General features: G+C 33.2%; 2 protein-coding genes across 2 annotated transcripts in view; one reads left to right on the top strand and one right to left on the bottom strand.

The window, feature by feature from the left end:
• LOC133651771 (adhesion G protein-coupled receptor L1-like) overlaps nucleotides 1–22500 on the top strand; it is a 1026396-nt gene that overhangs the window by 250830 nt on the left and 753066 nt on the right. The gene's annotated exons all lie outside the window — the stretch shown is intronic.
• LOC133651774 (adhesion G protein-coupled receptor L1-like) overlaps nucleotides 1–22500 on the bottom strand; it is a 309731-nt gene that overhangs the window by 147721 nt on the left and 139510 nt on the right. Inside the window, exon 4 of the mRNA XM_062049891.1 lies at nucleotides 15089–15223. Within this exon, the coding sequence (XP_061905875.1) occupies nucleotides 15089–15149 (61 nt within the window). The 5' untranslated portion in view covers nucleotides 15150–15223. The remainder of the gene's footprint in view (nucleotides 1–15088; nucleotides 15224–22500) is intronic.

The raw sequence follows: 22500 nt of genomic DNA on the forward strand, positions 1-22500 counted from the left end.
TATTTTTTTAAATTAAATCAACATAAAAAACACAATATATACATTATATATCAAAATAGATCAAAAAAGTCTGCAGGGATACAGACTGTAAGCACACATGATTGTATTTCTTTATGGGAAAAAAAAAAGAAAAAAACAAAAAAAACAAAAAAAAAACACCCCCCCCGGTCCGTGGGACAAATTTTCAGGCGTTGACCGGTCCCCAGCTACAAAAAGGTTGGGGACCACTACTGGTCTACATAACATGTAATGGTGCCATTATCGTGACATAATGATATGCGCTCCGCATCATCATTTTTTTTTTCATGCTTGAAGTAAGAAATAATGACTTTAAAAAAGCAGTTTTCTACTTGTGAGTGTTGATGACACAGCTTTGCAACAGTTGATATTCTAGTTTCAAGCATGTTTTACTCAATATAGCTCATCAAATCTCAGCAAACAAGCTGTAATATCTTACTGAGATCATTTAGGAGCAAAACACTTAAAACAAGTAAAACACTCTAACATAAAATCTGCTCAGTGAGAAGAATTATCTTATCAGACAGAAAATAGGCAAATATCAGCCTTATTTGAGATATTTAATCTTACTTAGATTTCACTTTTTGTAGTGTACTCACCACACCGGTAGTTTTTAGCGCTTCCATAGCGAGATATAAGTAAGAACTTTACGCTACTTTATATTAGAAATGGCAACAGTGGAGGATGAATGTCACATGACAAGAAGATAGAGGAAAATAAGAAGTTTACACTGCAAAAAGTGAAATTGGCACAAGAAATTAATTTTTTTTTTTTTTTTTTTTTTTTTAATGAAATCAACATAAAAAACACAATATATACATTATATATCAATATAGATCAATACAGTCTGCAGGGATACAGTCCGTAAGCACACATGATTGTATTTATTTATGTAAAAAAAAAAAAAAAAAAACATTTTTAAATCCGTGTACCGTGTACCAAATGAAATTGCTTCGAGGTAAGTAAGAACTTTACGCTACTTTATATTAGAAATGGCAACAGTGGAGGATGAATGTCACATGACAAGAAGATAGAGGAAAATAAGAAGTTTACACTGCAAAAAGTGAAATTGGCACAAGAAATTAATTTTTTTTTTTTTTTTTTTTTTTTAATGAAATCAACATAAAAAACACAATATATACATTATATATCAATATAGATCAATACAGTCTGCAGGGATACAGTCCGTAAGCACACATGATTGTATTTATTTATGTAAAAAAAAAAAAAAAAAAACATTTTTAAATCCGTGTACCGTGTACCAAATGAAATTGCTTCGAGGTCGGTAAGTACAACCAGAATTATTCCGTACATTAGGCCAGTGGTCCCCAACCACCGGGCCGCGGCCCAGTACCGGTCCGCAGACCGATTGGTACCGGGCCGCACAAGAAATTAAAATGTTTTTTTTTTTTTTTTTTTTAATGAAATCAACATAAAAAACACAATATATACATTATATATCAATATAGATCAATACAGTCTGCAGGGATACAGTCCATAAGCACACATGATTTTATTTATTTATGTAAAAAAAAAAAAAAAAAAAAAAATTAATCCCCCCCCCCCACACCCCCCCCCCCCCCCCCCACCGGTCCGTGGGACAAATTTTCAAGCGTTGACCGGTCCGCAGCTACAAAAAGGTTGGGGACCACTGCATTAGGCGCACCGGGTTATAAGGCGCACTGTCGATTTTTAAGAAAAATACAAAGGATTTTAAGTGCGCCTTATAGTCCGAAAAATACGGTAATATTCTTTATTTTCAAACATTTAAAGTTTTGGTGTTGTTTACTGGCGTCACATTGCAGTCTATACATATCTCTTACAGGTATGTCTGCCCCTGTGCTTATATTGGTATTGGATCGACACCCACATTCGTAGTAGCCCCCAAAAGTACTACAAAAGCAAGGCAGTAGGGAGGATGTTTGGAAACAGGAGTTGAAGAGTTAGTTTACCCAAATGTGTTTAGTATTAATCATTTGTAACAATAGTTCCTGTTGCATTGTTTGTAGTAACACTAAAAGACTATAATGCATGAGCATGTACTGTACTTACAGTACATCACATGTGAGTATTACAACAAGTAACTGAAAAGGAAGACAAAGGGAGGACAATTACAGTACAGCATATTTAAGTAGTGTAGTTGAGAGGCTGTGTAGACAACATAAATAGTGAATAAACAAGACACACGAGCACACGTGAGCATGTTTGCAAATTGAAAGCCGCCACGTGTATCACCCAGCAAAATGACTTCCAAATAGCCTGCTAATGGCCTGGCTGCCACCCTGGTGAAATAGCATGTACAGCGCAGCAAGGTTAGCGCCCGTGCTAAATGAAAAGGCGGGTTGTCGGGGCTCCATCACAAACGCCTTCGCCGCAGACGCCTGCCATGTTTGCCACATTAAGCACACCTAATGGAGTCTGGGAGCGACATTGCATTCTCCGGTGTTCACCGACAATCAGCGGAATGTTCCGTCAGGGTACATGTGGCACTCTGTCATGGGGGGGTGGGGGGGGGGTGTGAGCAGTACTGTATGTAAGAAGGTTGGCTTATTGTACATAAGCAGAAGTGTTTTATAGCCCAATGTGTGTAAACTATGGACTGGACTATTATGTTAGATCCACTATGGACTGGACTATTATGTTAGATCCACTATGGACTGGACTATTATGTTAGATCCACTATGGACTGGACTATTATGTTAGATCCACTATGGACTGGACTATTATGTTAGATCCACTATGGACTGGACTATTATGTTAGATCCACTATGGACTGGACTATTATGTTAGATCCACTATGGACTGGACTCTCACTATTATGTTAGATCCACTATGGACTGGACTCTTATGTTAGATCCACTATGGACTGGACTCTCACTATTATGTTGGATCCACTATGGAGTGGACTCTCACTATTATGTTAGATCCACTATGGACTGGACTCTTATGTTAGATCCACTATGGACTGGACTCTCACAGTATTATGTTAGATCCACTATGGACTGGACTCTCACACTATTATGTTAGATCCACTATGGACTGTACTCTCACTATTATGTTAGATCCACTATGGACTGGACTCTCACACTATTATGTTAGATCCACTATGGACTGGACTCTCACTATTATGTTAGATCCACTATAGACTGGACTCTCACACTATTATGTTAGATCCACTATGGACTGGACTCTCACACTATTATGTTAGATCCACTATGGACTGGACTCACACTATTATGTTAGATCCACTATAGACTGGACTCTCACACTATTATGTTAGATCCACTATGGACTGGACTCTCACACTATTATGTTAGATCCACTATGGACTGGACTCTCACTATTATGTTAGATCCACTATGGACTGGACTCTCACACTATTATGTTAGATCCACTATGGACTGGACTCTCACTATTATGTTAGATCCACTATGGACTGGACTCTCACACTATTATGTTAGATCCACTATGGACTGGACTCTCACACTATTATGTTAGATCCACTATGGACTGGACTCTCACACTATTATGTTAGATCCACTATGGACTGGACTCTCACACTATTATGTTAGATCCACTATGGACTGGACTCTCACACTATTATGTTAGATCCACTATGGACTGGACTCTCACACTATTATGTTAGATCCACTATGGACTGGACTCTCACACTATTATGTTAGGTTGAACATGACTCCTGTTAAGCTCCATTCCTTTTTTCCACAAACCCGTCCTATCTTCCATCTCCATTGTTCTTCTTTCTGTTCACTCCTGCTCCTCGGCTCATGGCAATAAAGGCAAATTAGATACATTAATTAAAATTCAGCAGTACGTTGCTGCAGGTCAGCATTTTTTTTTTGTACACACACGTGTGCGCCCGAGTCTATCACAGAAAGAAAATATTTGTGCTTTGGGGGCTGGATGCACTTGCAATTGATTATTAATGCATTATTAATATTGTCTAAGGGGACACTTCAGATAGCAGGAAGATTATTCCCAAGAAAATGTAACACTTGCAGGTGAAGGCAACATGGACGAGTCCCAGAGGTCGTAAAATGCATAAAGCAGACATAAAAAAAAATAAAAAAATAAATTAAAAAAATAAAATAAATATATATATATATATATATATATATATATATATATATATATATATATATATATATATATATATATATATATATATATATATATATATATATATATATATATATATATATATATATATATATACACACAATTAGATAAAATGTTATAGGAATACATTTTCTAAAGAAAGAAAGTGAAGTGAATCACATTATCTTTTAATCAGCCATTTAGCGTGTTATGGACTCACCCTTATCGTGGAGAACAAAGCAAGGACATTTGACAACTGAAAGTATTTTATCTACACTATTTAATTGATTTTAATTTGATTTTAATTTTGATTGATTGTTTTTATGTTTATTTAATTTTTTATATTTTTTTTCGCCTCGCATTGTGTACGAATTGTGATCTATAAACCAAAACTTGCCTGGCCTAAAATGAAAAACAAAGAAAACCAAATAAAAAGTCCAACACACTTACATGATCTTTTAATCAGCCATTTAGCATGTTATGGACTCACCCTTATCGTGGAGAACAAAGCAAGGACATTTGACAACTGAAAGTATTTTATCTACACTATTTAATTGATTTTAATTTGATTTCAATCTAGATTATGACTGTTTTTAGGTTTATTTGATATTTGTATTTATTTTTGCCTCGCATTGTGTACGAATTGTGATCTATATAAAAAAAAAACTTGCCTTGCTTACTTTTTTTCCTTGCACTTTATACAACGCTGTGGCTAATTTATGGATTTTTCCAGCTTCACAAGCTTCACATGGCGGAAAAAAAAAAAATAGTACCTTGTCACATCCGACCAAAGAAAATTACAGAACTGGTCACAGCGGCCCAATAAAATGAAAAACAAAGAAAAAGTCCAACACACTTACACAATCTTTTAAGCAGCCATTTAGCGTGTTATGGACTCACCCTCATCGTGGAGAATAAAGCAAGGACAATTGTCAACTGAAAGTATTTTATCTACACTATTTAATTGATTTTAATTAGATTTTAATCTTGATTGATTGTTTTTATGTTTTATTTTTTTCTCGCCTCGCATTGTGTACGAATTGTGATCTATAAACCAAAACTTGCCTGGCCTAAAATGAAAAACAAAGAAAACCAAATAAAAAGTCCAACACACTTACACGATCTTTTAATCAGCCATTTAGCGTGTTATGGACTCACCCTTATCGTGGAGAACAAAGCAAGGACATTTGTCAACTGAAAGTATTTTATCTACACTATTTAATTGATTTTAATTTGATTTCAATCTAGATTATGACTGTTTTTATGTTTATTTAATATTTGTATTTATTTTTGCCTCGCATTGTGTACGAATTGTGATATATAAAAAAAAAAAAAAAACTTGCCATGCTTACTTTTTTTCCTTGCACTTTATACAACGCTGTGGCTAATTTATGGATTTTTCCAGCTTCACAAGCTTCACATGGCGGCAAAAAAAAAAAGTGCCTTGTCACATCCGACCAATGAAATTACAGAACTGGTCACGGCGGCCCAATAAAATGAAAAAACAAAGAAAAAGTCCAACGCACTTACAAGATCTTTTAAGCAGCCATTTAGCGTGTTATGGACTCACCCTCATCGTGGAGAACAAAGCAAGGACAATTGTCAACTGAAAGTATTTTATCTACACTATTTAATTGATTTTAATTTGATTTTAATCTTGATTGATTGTTTTTATGTTTATTATTATTTTTTTTTTCCCCCGCCTCGCATTGTGTACGAATTGTGATCTATAAACCAAAACTTGCCTTGCCTAAAATGAAAAACAAAGCAAACCAAATAAAAAGTCCAACAGACTTACACGATCTTTTAATCAGCCATTTAGCGTGTTATGGACTCACCCTTATCGTGGAGAACAAAGCAAGGACATTTGTCAACTGAAAGTATTTTATCTACACTATTTAATTGATTTTAATTTGATTTCAATCTAGATTATGACTGTTTTTAGGTTTATTTAATATTTGTATTTATTTTTGCCTCGCATTGCGTACGAATTGTGATATAAAAAAAAAACAACAACTTGCCTTGATTACTTTTTTTCCTTGCACTTTATACGACGCTGTGGCTAATTTATGGATTTTTCCAGGTTCACAAGCTTCACATGGCGGCAAAAAAAAAATAGTACCTTGTCACATCCGACCAATGAAAATTACAGAACTGGTCACGGCGGCCCAATAAAATGAAAAACAAAGAAAAAACGAATAAAAAGTCCAACACACTTACACAATCTTTTAATCAGCCATTTAGCGTGTTATGGACTCACCCTCATCGTGGAGAACAAGCAAGGACATTTGACAACTGAAAGTATTTTATCTACACTATTTGATTGATTTTAATTTGACCTTAATCTAGATTATGATTGCTTTTATATTTAATATGTTTAATTTTGCCTTCTTGTAATTTTCTGTGAAACACTTTGAATTGCATTGCGTACGAATTGTGATCTATAAAAAAAAAACTTGCCTTGCTTACTTTTTTTCCTTTCACTTTATACAACGCTGTGGCTAATTTATGGATTTTTCCAGGTTCACAAGCTTCACATGGCGGCAAAAAAAAAATAGTACTTGTCACATCCGACCAATGAAAATTACAGAACTGGTCACGGCGGCCCAATAAAATGAAAAACAAAGAAAAAGTCCAACACACTTACACAATCTTTTAAGCAGCCATTTAGCGTGTTATGGACTCACCCTCATCGTGGAGAATAAAGCAAGGACAATTGTCAACTGAAAGTATTTTATCTACACTATTTAATTGATTTTAATTTGATTTTAATCTTGATTGATTGTTTTTATGTTTTATTTTTTTCTCGCCTCGCATTGTGTACGAATTGTGATCTATAAACCAAAACTTGCCTGGCCTAAAATGAAAAACAAAGAAAACCAAATAAAAAGTCCAACACACTTACACGATCTTTTAATCAGCCATTTAGCGTGTTATGGACTCACCCTTATCGTGGAGAACAAAGCAAGGACATTTGTCAACTGAAAGTATTTTATCTACACTATTTAATTGATTTTAATTTGATTTCAATGTAGATTATGACTGTTTTTATGTTTATTTAATATTTGTATTTATTTTTGCCTCGCATTGTGTACGAATTGTGATATATAAAAAAAAAAAAACCAACTTGCCATGCTTACTTTTTTTCCTTGCACTTTATACAACGCTGTGGCTAATTTATGGATTTTTCCAGCTTCACAAGCTTCACATGCCGGCAAAAAAAAATGTGCCTTGTCACATCCGACCAATGAAATTACAGAACTGGTCACGGCGGCCCAATAAAATGAAAAACAAAGAAAAAACTAAGGAAAAAGGCCAAGGCACTTACACGATCTTTTAATCAACCATTTAGCGTGTTATGGACTCACCCTCATCGTGGAGAACAAGCAAGGACATTTGACAACTGAAAGTATTTTATCTACACTATTTAATTGATTTTTAATTGATTTTAATTTGATTTTAATTTTGATTGTTTTTATGTTTATTTAATTTTTTTCTCGCCTCGCATTGTGTACGAATTGTGATCTATAAACCAAAACTTGCCTTGCCTAAAATGAAAAACAAAGAAAACCAAATAAAAAGTCCAACACACTTACACAACCTTTTAATCAGCCATTTAGCGTGTTATGGACTCACCCTTATCATGGAGAACAAGCAAGGACATTTGACAACTGAAAGTATTTTATCTACACTATTTAATTGATTTTAATTTGATTTCAATCCAGATTATGACTGTTTTTAGGTTTATTTAATATTTGTATTTATTTTTGCCTCACATTGCGTATGAATTGTGATATAAAAAAAAAACAACAACTTGCCTTGCTTACTTTTTTTCCTTGCACTTTATACAACGCTGTGGCTAATTTATGGATTTTTCCAGCTTCACAAGCTTCACATGGCGGCAAAAAAAAAATAGTACCTTGTCACATCCGACCAATGAAAATTACAGAACTGGTCACGGCGGCCCAATAAAATGAAAAAACAAAGAAAAAGTCCAACGCACTTACACGATCTTTTAAGCAGCCATTTAGCGTGTTATGGACTCACCCCCATCGTGGAGAACAAGCAAGGACATTTGACAACTGAAAGTATTTTATCTACACTATTTAAATGATTTTAATTTAATTTTAATCTTGATTGATTGTTTTTATGTTTATTAATTTTTTTCCCCCCCGCCTCGCATTATGTACAAATTGTGATGTATAAACCAAAACTTGCCTTTCCTAAAATGAAAAACAAAGAAAACCAAATAAAAAGTCCAACACACTTACACAATCTTTTAATCAGCCATTTAGCGTGTTATGGACTCACCCTTATCGTGGAGAACAAAGCAAGGACATTTGACAACTGAAAGTATTTTATCTACACTATTTAATTGATTTTAATTTGATTTCAATCTAGATTATGACTGTTTTTAGGTTTATTTAATATTTGTATTTATTTTTGCCTCGCATTACGTACGAATTGTGATATAAAAAAAAACAAACAACTTGCCTTGCTTACTTTTTTTCCTTGCACTTTATACAACGCAGTGGCTAATTTATGGATTTTTCCAGCTTTACAAGCTTCACATGGCGGCAAAAAAAAATGTGCCTTGTCACATCCGACCAATGAAATTACAGAACTGGTCACGGCGGCCCAATAAAATGAAAAAACAAAGAAAAAGTCCAACGCACTTACACGATCTTTTAAGCAGCCATTTAGCGTGTTATGGACTCACCCCCATTGTGGAGAACAAGCAAGGACATTTGACAACTGAAAGTATTTTATCTACACTATTTAATTGATTTTAATTTGATTTTAATTTTGATTAATTGTTTTTATGTTTATTTTATTTTATTTTATTTTTTTCGCCTCGCATTGTGTACAAATTGTGATCTATAAACAAAAACTTGCCTTGCCTACTTTTTTTACTTGCACTTCATACAATGCTGTGGCTAATTTATGGATTTTTCCAGCTTCACATGCCGGCAAAAAAAAATGTGCCTCGTCACATCCGACCAATGAAAATTACAGAACTGGTCACGGTGGCCCGATGAAATGAAAAACAAAGAAAACCACATTAAAAGTCCAACACACTTACACAACATTTTAATCAGCCATTTAGCGTGTTATGGACTCACCCTCATCGTGGAGAACAAAGCAAGGACATTTGACAACTGAAAGTATTTTATCTACACTATTTAATTGATTTTAATTTGATTTCAATCTAGATTATGACTGTTTTTAGGTTTATTTAATATTTGTATTTATTTTTGCCTCGCATTGCGTACGAATTGTGATATAAGAAAAAAACAACAACTTGCCTTGCTTACTTTTTTTCCTTGCACTTTATACGACGCTGTGGCTAATTTATGGATTTTTCCAGGTTCACAAGCTTCAAATAGTACCTTGTCACATCCGACCAATGAAAATTACAGAACTGGTCACGGCGGCCCAATAAAATGAAAAACAAAGAAAAAAACGAATAAAAAGTCCAACACACTTACACAATCTTTTAATCAGCCATTTAGCGTGTTATGGACTCACCCACATCGTAGAGAACAAGCAAAGACATTTGACAACTGAAAGTATTTTATCTACACTATTTGATTGATTTTAATTTGATTTTAATCTAGATTATGATTGCTTTTATATTTAATATGTTTATTTTTGCCTTCTTGTAATTTTCTGTGAAACACTTTGAATTGCATTGTGTACGAATTGGAATCTATAAAAAAAAAAACTTGCCTTGCTTACTTTTTTTCCTTGCACTTTATACAACGCTGTGGCTAATTTATGGATTTTTCCAGGTTCACAAGCTTCACATGGCGGCAAAAAAAAAAATAGTACCTTGTCACATCCGACCAATGAAAACTACAGAACTGGTCACGGCGGCCCAATAAAATAAAAAACAAAGAAAAAACAAAGAAAAAGTCCAACACACTTACACGATCTTTTAATCAGCCATTTAGCGTGTTATGGACTCACCCACATCGTAGAGAACAAGCAAAGACATTTGACAACTTAAAGTATTTTATCTACACTATTTGATTGATTTTAATTTGATTCTAATCTACATTATGATTGCTTTTATATTTAATATGTTTATTTTGCCTTCTTGTAATTTTCTGTGAAACACTTTGAATTGCATTGCGTACGAATTGTGATCTATAAAAAAAAAACTTGCCTTGCTTACTTTTTTTCCTTGCACTTTATACAACGCTGTGGCTAATTTATGGATTTTTCCAGCTTCACAAGCTTCACATGCCGGCAAAAAAAAAATAGTACCTTGTCACATCCGACCAATGAAAATGACAGAACTGGTCACGGCGGCCCAATAAAATAAAAAACAAAGAAAAAACAAATAAAAAGTCCAACACACATACACGATCTTTTAATCGGCCATTTAGCGTGTTATGGACTCACCCACATCGTAGAGAACAAGCAAAGACATTTGACAACGGAAAGTATTTTATCTGCACTATTTGATTGATTTTAATTTGATTTTATATTTAATATGTTTATTTTTGCCTTCTTGTAATTTTCTGTGAAGCACTTTGACTCGCATCGTGTACAAATTGTGATCTATATGTATATATATATAAAAAAAAAAAATGCCACGCCTACTTCCTCGCACTTTATACAAGGCTGTGGCTGAGAATATAAAACATGTTTTCGGTTATTTCACCTTTTTTTTTTTTGTTGTGAAGTACATAACTCCGCATGTGTTCATTCATAGTTTCGATGTGACAATCTACAATGTAAATAGTCATGGAAATAAAGATTGACTGAGGAGAAGGTGTGTCCAAATTCATGTCCAAGGCAGACTAGCATTAAAAGAGAATATTGCGTCTTCCAATGACGAGCCACACAGCAGTGACGCCAACACAACTGCTGACACCAGCATAAACTGCAAACAAATGTCAATCCCAGCCGTCCTCTTTCTCTCGTGGTTTACCGTTTCATCGACTGGCACCTCACCACGGCAACTCTCCTTTGTGCGGCCCACTCTCCACCCTCTGAAGCCCCCTACTCCTCGCTAAATGTCCGTCACCCAGAGGCCGCTTGGCACCGCACTGACTGGGAGCCTTGCAGCAGATGGCCAGCTGCTGTCTGTGTGTCAGCCTACTAGCAGGACACCCAGCACACACACACACACACACACACACACACACACACACACACACACACACACACACACACACACACACACACACACACACACACACACACACACACACACCCTTCAGCATCATGCAGCACAACCAGGTCACCTGCTGCCAGGCGTAAAAACACACACACACACACACACACACACACACACACACACACACACACACACACACACACACACACACACACACACACACACACACACACACACACACACACACACACACACACAAAGGAATAAATACACAATGGTAATAAAATGGAAATATGCTATGGTAGACAGCACACATATGCTAGTATTACATGCCTCCTTGCCATGCTCTGACTGGTCAGCAAATGTTATTGACATTCACGCACACTCACACACACACACTCACACACACACACACACACACACACACACACACACACACACACACACACACACACACACACACACACACACACACACACACACACACACACACACACACACACACACACACACACACACACACACACACACACACACACACACACACACACACACACATTATTGTATGTGTTACCTTCTTGAGACCTGAGAAAAATGCCTCCCTCTTTAGGACCAGCCTTTCTAGATATATAAAGAAGTGTATTTACAACATTAATAATATATACATACTATGCAAATAAATAAAAAAAAGCTTGTTGTGAAAAATGAGTTGGAATTCAACAAGAAAAAAGGTCACAATTTCACAAGAAAAACTTAGAATTTTGGCAGTGTTGTAATAAAAGTCGTCGTTTTACTCAACGCCAGTCAACATTTTACAAGAAAAACTGAACATTTGTGCAATGTTGTGATAAAAGTTGGAATTTTACTCAATAGCAGTCGCAATTTTACAAGAAAAGCCAAAACATTTTGGCAATGTTATGAAAAGAGTCGTAATTTTACTGGACAAAAGTCATAATTTTAGAAGAAAAAGTTACAATTATGGCAATATTATAATGATAATCTGAATTTTGCTTGGCAAAATTATGACAAAAGTCATAATTCTACTCAAAAAGTGTCACTGTTTTACAATTTAAGAAAAAGGCAATATTGTGATAAAAGTCAAAATTTTATATGACAAATGTCACCATTTTGCATTAAAAAGTAATAATTTTACGTTAAAAAAAAGTCATAATTTTTCGAGAAAATATTGCGGTATTACAGAAACAGAAAGAATATGAGAAATTGTTCCCAGTTTTATAAGAAAAAAGTCGACACATTGTGAGAAAAAGACTGCTTTTAGTTCATTTGTAATTTTTGGTTTGTAATTGCTTTTTAATCTTCATTATTTACTTAAAGTTATTACAGTATGTCTCTATATACATATTTATTTTTAAAAAAAAATTAATTTTGGCCAAAGGGGGCGCATTTCAATATCTTACACACACTTGTTATTTCATATGTTGACCTTTTAAAAGCGACACTATTGGGACAATGATTTATGTCATCACTTGTTCACACCTCCTCATATGGAAGATACTTTTCCTTCTTCATGTCTCTAGAAGGGTGGAAAATACAAGAACACACACACACACACACACACACACACACACACACACACACACACACACACACACACACACACACACACACACACACACACACACACACACACACACACACACACACACAATATTGTCTTTGTTACCTTCTTGAGACCTGAGAAAAATGCCTACCTCTTTAGGACCAGCCTTTCTAGATATATAAAGAAGTGTATTTACAACATTAATAATATATACATACTATGCAAATATAAAAAAAGCGAATTTTATGAAAAGAGTCGTAATTTTACTCGACAAAAGTCACAATTGTAGAAGAAAACGTTACAATTTTGGCAATGTTATAATGATAATCTGAATTTTGCTTGGCAAAATTATGACAAAAGTCATAATTTTACTCAAAAAGTGTCACTATTTTACAACAAAGCAATTGGCAATATTGTGATAAAATTCAGAATTTTATAAGACAAATATCACCATTTTGCATTAAAAGTAATAATTTTACATAAGTTAAAAAATTATATTTATATAGCGCTTTTCTCAAGTGACTCAAAGCGCTTTTACACAGCGAAAACCAATATCTAAGTTCCATTTAAAGCAGTGCGGGTGGCACTGGGAGCAGGTGGGTCAAGTGTCTTGCCCGAGGACACAACGGCAGTGACTAGGATGGCGGAAGCGGGGATCGAACCTGGAACCCTCAAGTTGCTGGCACGGCCGCTCTACCAACCGAGCTATACCGCTCCCAAAAAATAAAAAAGTAACAATTTTACGATAAAATATTGCAATATTACAGAAACAGAAAGAGAAATTGTTCCCAATTTTATACGAAAAAAGTCGACACATTGTGAAAAAAGTACTTCAATTTTAATTTTTTTAAATTTTCGGTTTGTAATTGGTTTTTAATCTTCATCATTTACTTCAAGTTATTACAGTATGTCTTTATGTACATATTTATTTTACTTTTTATTAGAGATGTCCGATAATATCGGCCGATAAATGCGTTACAATGTAATATCGGAAATTATCGGTATCGGTTTTTTTTTATTATCAGTATCGTTTTTTTTTTTTTTTTTTTTTTTTAATTAAATCCACATAAAAAACACAAGATACACTTAAAATTAGTGCACCAACCCAAAAAACCTCCCTCCCCCATTTACACTCATTCACACAAAAGGGTTGTTTCTTTCTGTTATTAATATTCTGCTTCCTACATTATATATCAATATATATCAATACAGTCTGCAAGGGATACAGTCCGTAAGCACACATGATTGTGCGTGCTGCTGCTCCACTAATAGTACTAACCTTTAACAGTTAATTTTACAAATTTTCATTAATTACTAGTTTCTATGTAACTGTTTTTATATTGTTTTACTTTCTTTTTTATTCAAGAAAATGTTTTTAATTTATTTATCTTATTTTATTTGATTCATTTTTTTAAAAAGTACCTTATCTTCACCATACCTGGTTGTCCAAATTAGGCATAATAATGTGTTAATTCCACGACTGTATATATCGGTTGATATCGGTATCGGTTGATATCGGTATCAGTAATTAAAGAGTTGGACAATATCGGCATATCGGATATCGGCAAAAAGCCATTATCGGACATCCCTACTTTTTATTAATTTTGCCCAATTTCTTACACACACTTGTTATTTCATATGTTGACCAGAGAGGGGAGCACTTTTAACAGTCAATGTGAAAATCCCTCCTTTTTGGGACCGCCCTCATTTTGATAGATGTCACCACCAAATGAGACATTGGATATTGCTGCCTTTGCACCTGTCAATCTTTACTCTCGTATGCACATTAAATCAACAAAAAAACATCCTGACTTTGGAGCAATGTTCACAGACTCTAGTATTTGGCTCCCTATTAGATGCAATGCTATTGGGACCATTTCCTTCTTCATGTCTCAAGAAGGGTATAAATACAAGAACACACACACACACACACACACACACACGCACACACACACACACACACACACACACACACACACACACACACACACACACACACACACACACACACACACACACACACACACACACACACACACACACACACACACACTTTACAGTGGCTTAATCAAGTGCTTCTTCCAGCCTGCTCAGCAAGTCGATACACTTACAAGCATCATAGCGCAGCTCACATGTAAATAATATGACACGCTCCTTTGCAATACAGAGGGTGGTCAAGGATGCAGCGTGTGCAATATATAAATAAATATATATATAATAATATATCAGCACCACGCGCTAGGAAGAAGTGGTTGAAGACCTACCTTGCGAGGACGGGGCCACGTTACTGAGGGCCACAGTGCACAGCAAGGCGATCCAGGCCATGATGGATGCTGAAGGTGGTCAGCAAGGCACGGGTGATGACTTCTTCCGCGTATATCCTCTTTGTGCACAACAAGCTGAGGGATAGATGGAGAGAAACATCAGCCCGTATCAACCAATCAAACTTTATATATGAAGCGCTTTTCATACATAAATGTAGAGCACTTTGCCTTGCATTTCTAAGTTGAAAACAACACCCCAATGACCCACATCCCCCTTTATCACATACGTACACACGGATACACATACCAAACAAAGAGAAACACACAACACACACACACATATGTAAGTATATGGACCAATGATGGCTGAGTACAGAGGAGCCGTGTGAGTAAACACTATCACATCTGCACTAGGAGGTCATCAGACCATGGCGGTGGAGGTGGAGAGTTTGTCAGTGGAAGGTGGAGGGTGTGTCAGTGGAAGGTGGAGGGTGTGTCAGTGGAAGGTGGAGGGTGTGTCAGTGGAAGGTGGAGAGTGTTTCAGTCGATGGTGGAGACTGTGTCAGTGGAATTATTCACATGTGAATAATGATGTATAATAAACTGTACAGTATTTACATTATTCACATGTAAATAATATAAATACAGCATTATACAGCATTATTCACATGTGAATAATATAAATACAGTCTATTATACAACATTATTCATATGTGAATACTATAAATACAGTCTATTATACAGAATTATTCACATGTGAATAATATGAATACAGTCTATTATACAACATTATACACATGTGAATAATATAAATACAGTCTATTATACAGCATTATTCACCTGTGAATAATATAAATACAGTCTATTATACAGCATTATTCACCTGTGAATAATATAAATACTGTCTATTATACAGCATTATTCACATGTGAGTAATATAAATACAGTCTATTATACAGCATTATTCATATGTGAATAATATAAATACAGTCTATTATACAACATTATACACATGTGAATAATATAAATAGAGTCTATTATACAGCATTATTCACATGTGAGTAATTCAAATACAGTCTATTATACAGCATTATTCACCTGTGAATAATATAAATACTGTCTATTATACAGCATTATTCACATGTGAGTAATATAAATACAGTCTATTATACAGCATTATTCATATGTGAATAATATAAATACAGTCTATTATACAACATTATACACATGTGAATAATATAAATAGAGTCTATTATACAGCATTATTCACATGTGAGTAATTCAAATACAGTCTATTATACAGCATTATTCACCTGTGAATAATATAAGTACAGTCTATTATACAACATTATTCACATGTGAATAATATAAATACAGTCTATTATACAACATTATACACATGTGAATAATATAAATAGAGTCTATTATACAGCATTATTCACCTGTGAATAATATAAATACAGTCTATTATACAGCATTATTTACATGTGAATAATATACATACAGTCTATTATACAGCATTATTCACATGTGAATAATATAAATACAGTCTATTATACAGAATTATTCACATGTGAATAATATAAATACAGTCTATTATATAACATTATTCACATGTGAATAATATAAATACAGTCTATTATACAACATTATTCATATGTGAATAATATAAAAACAGTCTATTATACAGCATTATTCACCTGTGAATAATATAAAAAAAGTCTATTATACAGCATTATTCACCTGTGAATAATATAAATACAGTCTATTATACAGAATTATTCACATGTGAATAATATAAATACAGTCTATTATACAACATTATACACATGTGAATAATATAAATACAGTCTATTATACAGCATTATTCACCTGTGAATAATATAAATACAGTCTATTATACAGCATTATTCACCTGTGAATAATATAAATACTGTCTATTATACAGCATTATTCACATGTGAGTAATATAAATACAGTCTATTATACAGCATTATTCATATGTGAATAATATAAATACAGTCTATTATACAACATTATACACATGTGAATAATATAAATAGAGTCTATTATACAGCATTATTCACATGTGAGTAATTCAAATACAGTCTATTATACAGCATGATTCACCTGTGAATAATATAAGTACAGTCTATTATACAACATTATTCACATGTGAATAATATAAATACAGTCTATTATACAACATTATACACATGTGAATAATATAAATAGAGTCTATTATACAGCATTATTCACCTGTGAATAATATAAATACAGTCTATTATACAGCATTATTTACATGTGAATAACATACATACAGTCTATTATACAGCATTATTCACATGTGAATAATATAAATACAGTCTATTATACAGAATTATTCACATGTGAATAATATAAATACAGTCTATTATATAACATTATTCACATGTGAATAATATAAATACAGTCTATTATACAACATTATTCATATGTGAATAATATAAAAACAGTCTATTATACAGCATTATTCACCTGTGAATAATATAAAAACAGTCTATTATACAGCATTATTCACCTGTGAATAATATAAATACAGTCTATTATACAGCATTATTCACAATGTGAATAATATAAATACAGTCTATTACACAGCATTATTCACATGTGAATAATATAAATACAGTCTATTATACAGCATTATTCACCTGTGAATAATATAAATACAGTCTATTATACAGCATTATTCACATGTGAGTAATATAAATACAGTCTATTATACAACATTATTCATATGTGAATAATATAAATACAGTCTATTATATAACATTATTCACATGTGAATAATATAAATACAGTCTATTATACAGCATTATTCACATGTGAATAATATAAATAGTCTATTATACAGCATTATTCACCTGTGAATAATATAAATACAGTCTATTATACAGCATTATTCATATGTGAGTAATATAAATACAGTCTATTATACAGCATTATTCACATGTGAATAATATAAATACAGTCTATTATACATTCAAGTACAGTCAAAACATAAAACACAGTTGTATCATCTGCAAATAATACTAACTTTAAGTCCTTTGTAACTTTACAAATGTCATTTCTATAGAGCTTGAACAATTTTGGTCGGAGTATTGATCCCTGAGGTACGCCACAAGATCATCTTAGCTCTGTGGAAGTGTGTCGGCCTATCTTCACGTATCGCTTCCTGTTGGTTAAGTAGCTTCTTACCCCGTTCAATACCAACCCTCTGATGCCATACCTTTCTAACTTATTAAGATGTTTTGATTAATTGTGTCAAATGCTTTTGTTAAATCCATAAACTCTGCAGCATTTTTTTTTTTTACTACTTATTGCATTTGTGATCTCTTCCATTATTTGGACTAATGCTATTGATGTTGAGATGTTGGATCTGTATCCGTATTGGTTATTTTTATTTTTATTTATGAATTTGTCAGATCTGTTGTTGAACAGTTTTTCAATGTTTTTAGAAAATTGTGGAAGTAGAGAAACAGGTCTGAAGTTTGTAAACTGGTGTTTGTTTCCAGTCTTATAAATTGGTAGGACTTTTGCTATTTTCATTCGTAGGTAAACAATAATAGGTCCTTCTTAAAGCTACAGACACACCAAACGGTGCTTCCTGAAAGCACTTGTAAAGTGTTTAAACTCCAGCATCAAGCCTAGTTTTTTAGCACAACACACCTCCGAGACTTATTTGGCATACATTAGTGTGGGACCTTTACATGGCAGCCCACACCCACACGAGCCCACACCCACACGAGCCCGCCATGTTGGTCAGGTAGGTGTGATGGATGCAGCACGCCATGAAGACAGCTGTCACCGCTCTGCAGCCATTGAGCGCTTGATTGAATCGGACATGCGACATATGTTGTGGCCCAATATTCAACTATTCATGTGCAGAGGAGGACATACTACTAGTATTCCGTGTGTGTGTGTGTGTGTGTACTTGTATGTCTACCCTTCTTGAGACATGAAGGAAAAGTAGCTTCCATATGAGGAGGTGTGAACAAGTGATGACATCAATCATGGTCCCAATAGTGTCGCTTTTGAAAGGTCAACATATGAAATAACAAGTGTGTGTAAGATATTTAAATGCACCCCCTTTGGTCAAAATGTATTTAAAAAAATAAATAAATATGTATATAGAGACATACTGTAATAACTTGAAGTAAATAATGAAGATTAAAAAAACAATTACAAACAAAAAAATTTCAAATTTTTCTCACGTCGACTTTTTTCTTATAAAATTGGGAACAAATTCTAGTATTCTTTGTTTCTGTAATACTGCAATATTTTCTCGTAAAATTATTACTTTTTTTTAATGTAAAAGTATTACTTTTTAATGCAAAATGGTGACATTTGTCTTATAAAATTCTGACTTTTATCACAATATTGCCAATTGTTTTGTTGTGCTTGTAAAATTGTAAGTAAGTAAAGTTCTCATAAAATTATTACTTTTGTATGTGAAATGATTACTTTTTAATGCTAAATGGTGACATTTGTCATATAAAATTATGACTTTTATCACAATATTGCCAATTTGTTTGCTGTTCTTGTAAAATAGTGAAATTTTTTTAGTCAAATTATGACTTTTGTCACAATTTTGCAGAGTAAAATTCAGATTATTATCATAATACTGGCAACATTGTAAAGTTTTCTTTGGTCGAGTAAAATTACGACTCTTTTCATAAAATTGCCAAAATGTTAAGCTTTTCTTGTAAAATTGCGACTTTTATCATAATATTGCACAAATGTTCAGAATTTCTTGTAAAATGTTGCCTTGCGTTGAGTAAAATCACAACTTTTATTATAATACTGCCAAAATTATATGTTTTTCTTGTGAAATTGTGACCTTTTTCCTTGTGAAATTCAAACTCATTTTTCACAATAAGCTTTTTTTTATATTTGCATAGTATGTATATATTATTAATGTTGTAAATACACTTCTTTATATATCTAGAAAGGCTGGTCCTAAAGAGGGAGGCATTTTTCTCAGGTCTCAAGAAGGTAACAAATACAAGAGTGTGTGTGTGTGTGTGTGTGTGTGTGTGTGTGTTCTTGTGTTTTCCACCTTTCTTGAGACATGAAGAAGGAAAAGTATCTTCCATATGAGGAGGTGTGAACAAGTGATGACATAAATCATGGTCCCAATAGTGTTGCTTTTGAAAAGTCAACATATGAAATAACAAGTGTGTGTAAGATATTGAAATGCGCCCCCTTTGGTCAATATGTATTTAAAAAAAAATTATATATATGAATATAGAGACATACTGTAATAACTTGAAGTAAATAATGGAGATTAAAAAACAATTACAAACAAAAAAAATCTTATAAAATTGGGAACAATTTCTCAAAAAATTACAAATGAACTAAAAGCAGTCTTTTTCTCACAATGTGTCGACTTTTTTCTGATAAAATTGGGAACAATTTCTCATATTCTTTCTGTTTCTGTAATACTGCAATATTTTCTCGTTAAATTATGACGTTTTAATGTAAAATTATCACCTTTTGCTGTTCTTGTAAAACTGACATTTTTTGAGTAAAATTCAGATTATTGTTATAATATTGCCGACATTTTAAAGTTTTCTTTTAAAATTGTTACTTTGGTCGAGTCAAATTACGACTCTTTTCATAAAATTGCCAAAATGTTAAGCTTTTCTTGTAAAATTGCGACTGTTAGAGTAAAATTCCAACTTTTATCATAATATTGCACAAATGTTCACTTTTTCTTGTAAAATGTTGCGTTTTGTTGAGTAAAATAACAACTTTTATTATAATACTGCCAAAATTATACGTTTTTCTTGTGAAATTGTCACAACAAGCTTTTTTTATATTTGCATAGTATGTATATATTATTAATGTTGTAAATACACATCTTTATATATCTAGAAAGGCTGGTCCTAAAGAGGGAGGCATTTTTCTCAGGTCTCAAGAACGTAACACATACAAGCGTGTGTGTGTGTGTGTGTGTGTGTGTGTGTGTGTGTGTGTGTGTGTGTGTGTTTTCCAACTTTCTTGAGACATGAAGGAAAAGTAGCTTCCATATGAGGTGTGAACAAGTGATGACATAAATCATGGTCCCAATAGTGTAGCTTTTAAAAGGTCAACATATGAAATAACAAGTGTGTGTAAGATATTGAAATGCGCCCCCTTTGGCTAAAATTAATTTAAAAAAATAAATAAATATGTATATAGAGACATACTGTAATAACTTGAAGTAAATAATGAAGATTAAAAAACAATTACAAACAAAAAAATAAAACTTTTGTCATAATTTTTTGAGTAAAATTCCGATTATTGTTATCATATTGCCAACATTTAAAAGATTTCTTTTAAAATTGTGACTTTGGTCGAGTAAAATTACGACTCTTTTCATAGAATTGCCAAAATGTTAAGCTTTTCTTGTAAAATTGCGAATGTTATTGAGTAAAATTCCAACTTTTATCATAATATTGCACAAATGTTCAGTTTTTCTTGTAAAATTTTGCCTTGCGTTGAGTAAAATAACGACTTTTATCATAATACTGCCAAAATTACACGTTTTTCTCGTGAAATTGTGACCTTTTTCCTTCTTTGCATAGTATGTATATATTATTAATGTTGTAAATACACTTCTTTATATATCTAGAAAGGCTGGTCCTAAAGAGGGAGGCATTTTTCTCAGGTCTCAAGAAGGTAACAAATACAAGCGTGTGTGTGTGTGTGTGTGTGTGTGTGTGTGTGTGTGTGTGTGTGTGTGTGTGTGTGTGTGTGTGTGTGTGTGTGTGTGTGTGTGTGTGTGTGTATTTGTATTTTCCACCCTTCTTGAGACAGGAAGAAAGAAAAGTAGCTTCCATATGAGGAGGTGTGAACAAGTGATGACATAAATCATGGTCCCAATAGTGTCGCTTTTAAAAGGTCAACATATGAAATAACAAGTGTGTGTAAGATATTGAAATGCGCCCCCTTTGGCCAAAATTACTAAAAAAAAATAAAAAAATATGTATTGCTATAAACATATTGCTATATGTATATAGCAATATTTTCTCATAAAATTATCACTTTTTAATGCAAAATGGTGACATTTGTCGTATAAAATTCTGACTTTTATCACAATATTGCCAATTATGTTGTTGTTCTTGTAAAATAGTGAAATTTTTTGAGTAAAATTATGACTTTTGTCATAATTTTGCAGAGTAAAATTCCGATTATTATTATAATATTGCCAAAATTGTAAAGTTTTCTTATAAAATTGTGACTTTGGTCGAGTCAAATTACGACTCTTTTCATAAAATTGCAAAAATGTTAATTTTTTTCTTGTAAAATTGCGACTGTTAGAGTAAAATTCCAACTTTTATCATAATATTGCACAAATGTTCAGTTTTTCTTGTAAAATTTTGCCTTGC

Source organism: Entelurus aequoreus, linkage group LG06, assembly GCF_033978785.1.
Source record: "Entelurus aequoreus isolate RoL-2023_Sb linkage group LG06, RoL_Eaeq_v1.1, whole genome shotgun sequence".
NCBI lineage: Eukaryota > Metazoa > Chordata > Actinopteri > Syngnathiformes > Syngnathidae > Entelurus > Entelurus aequoreus.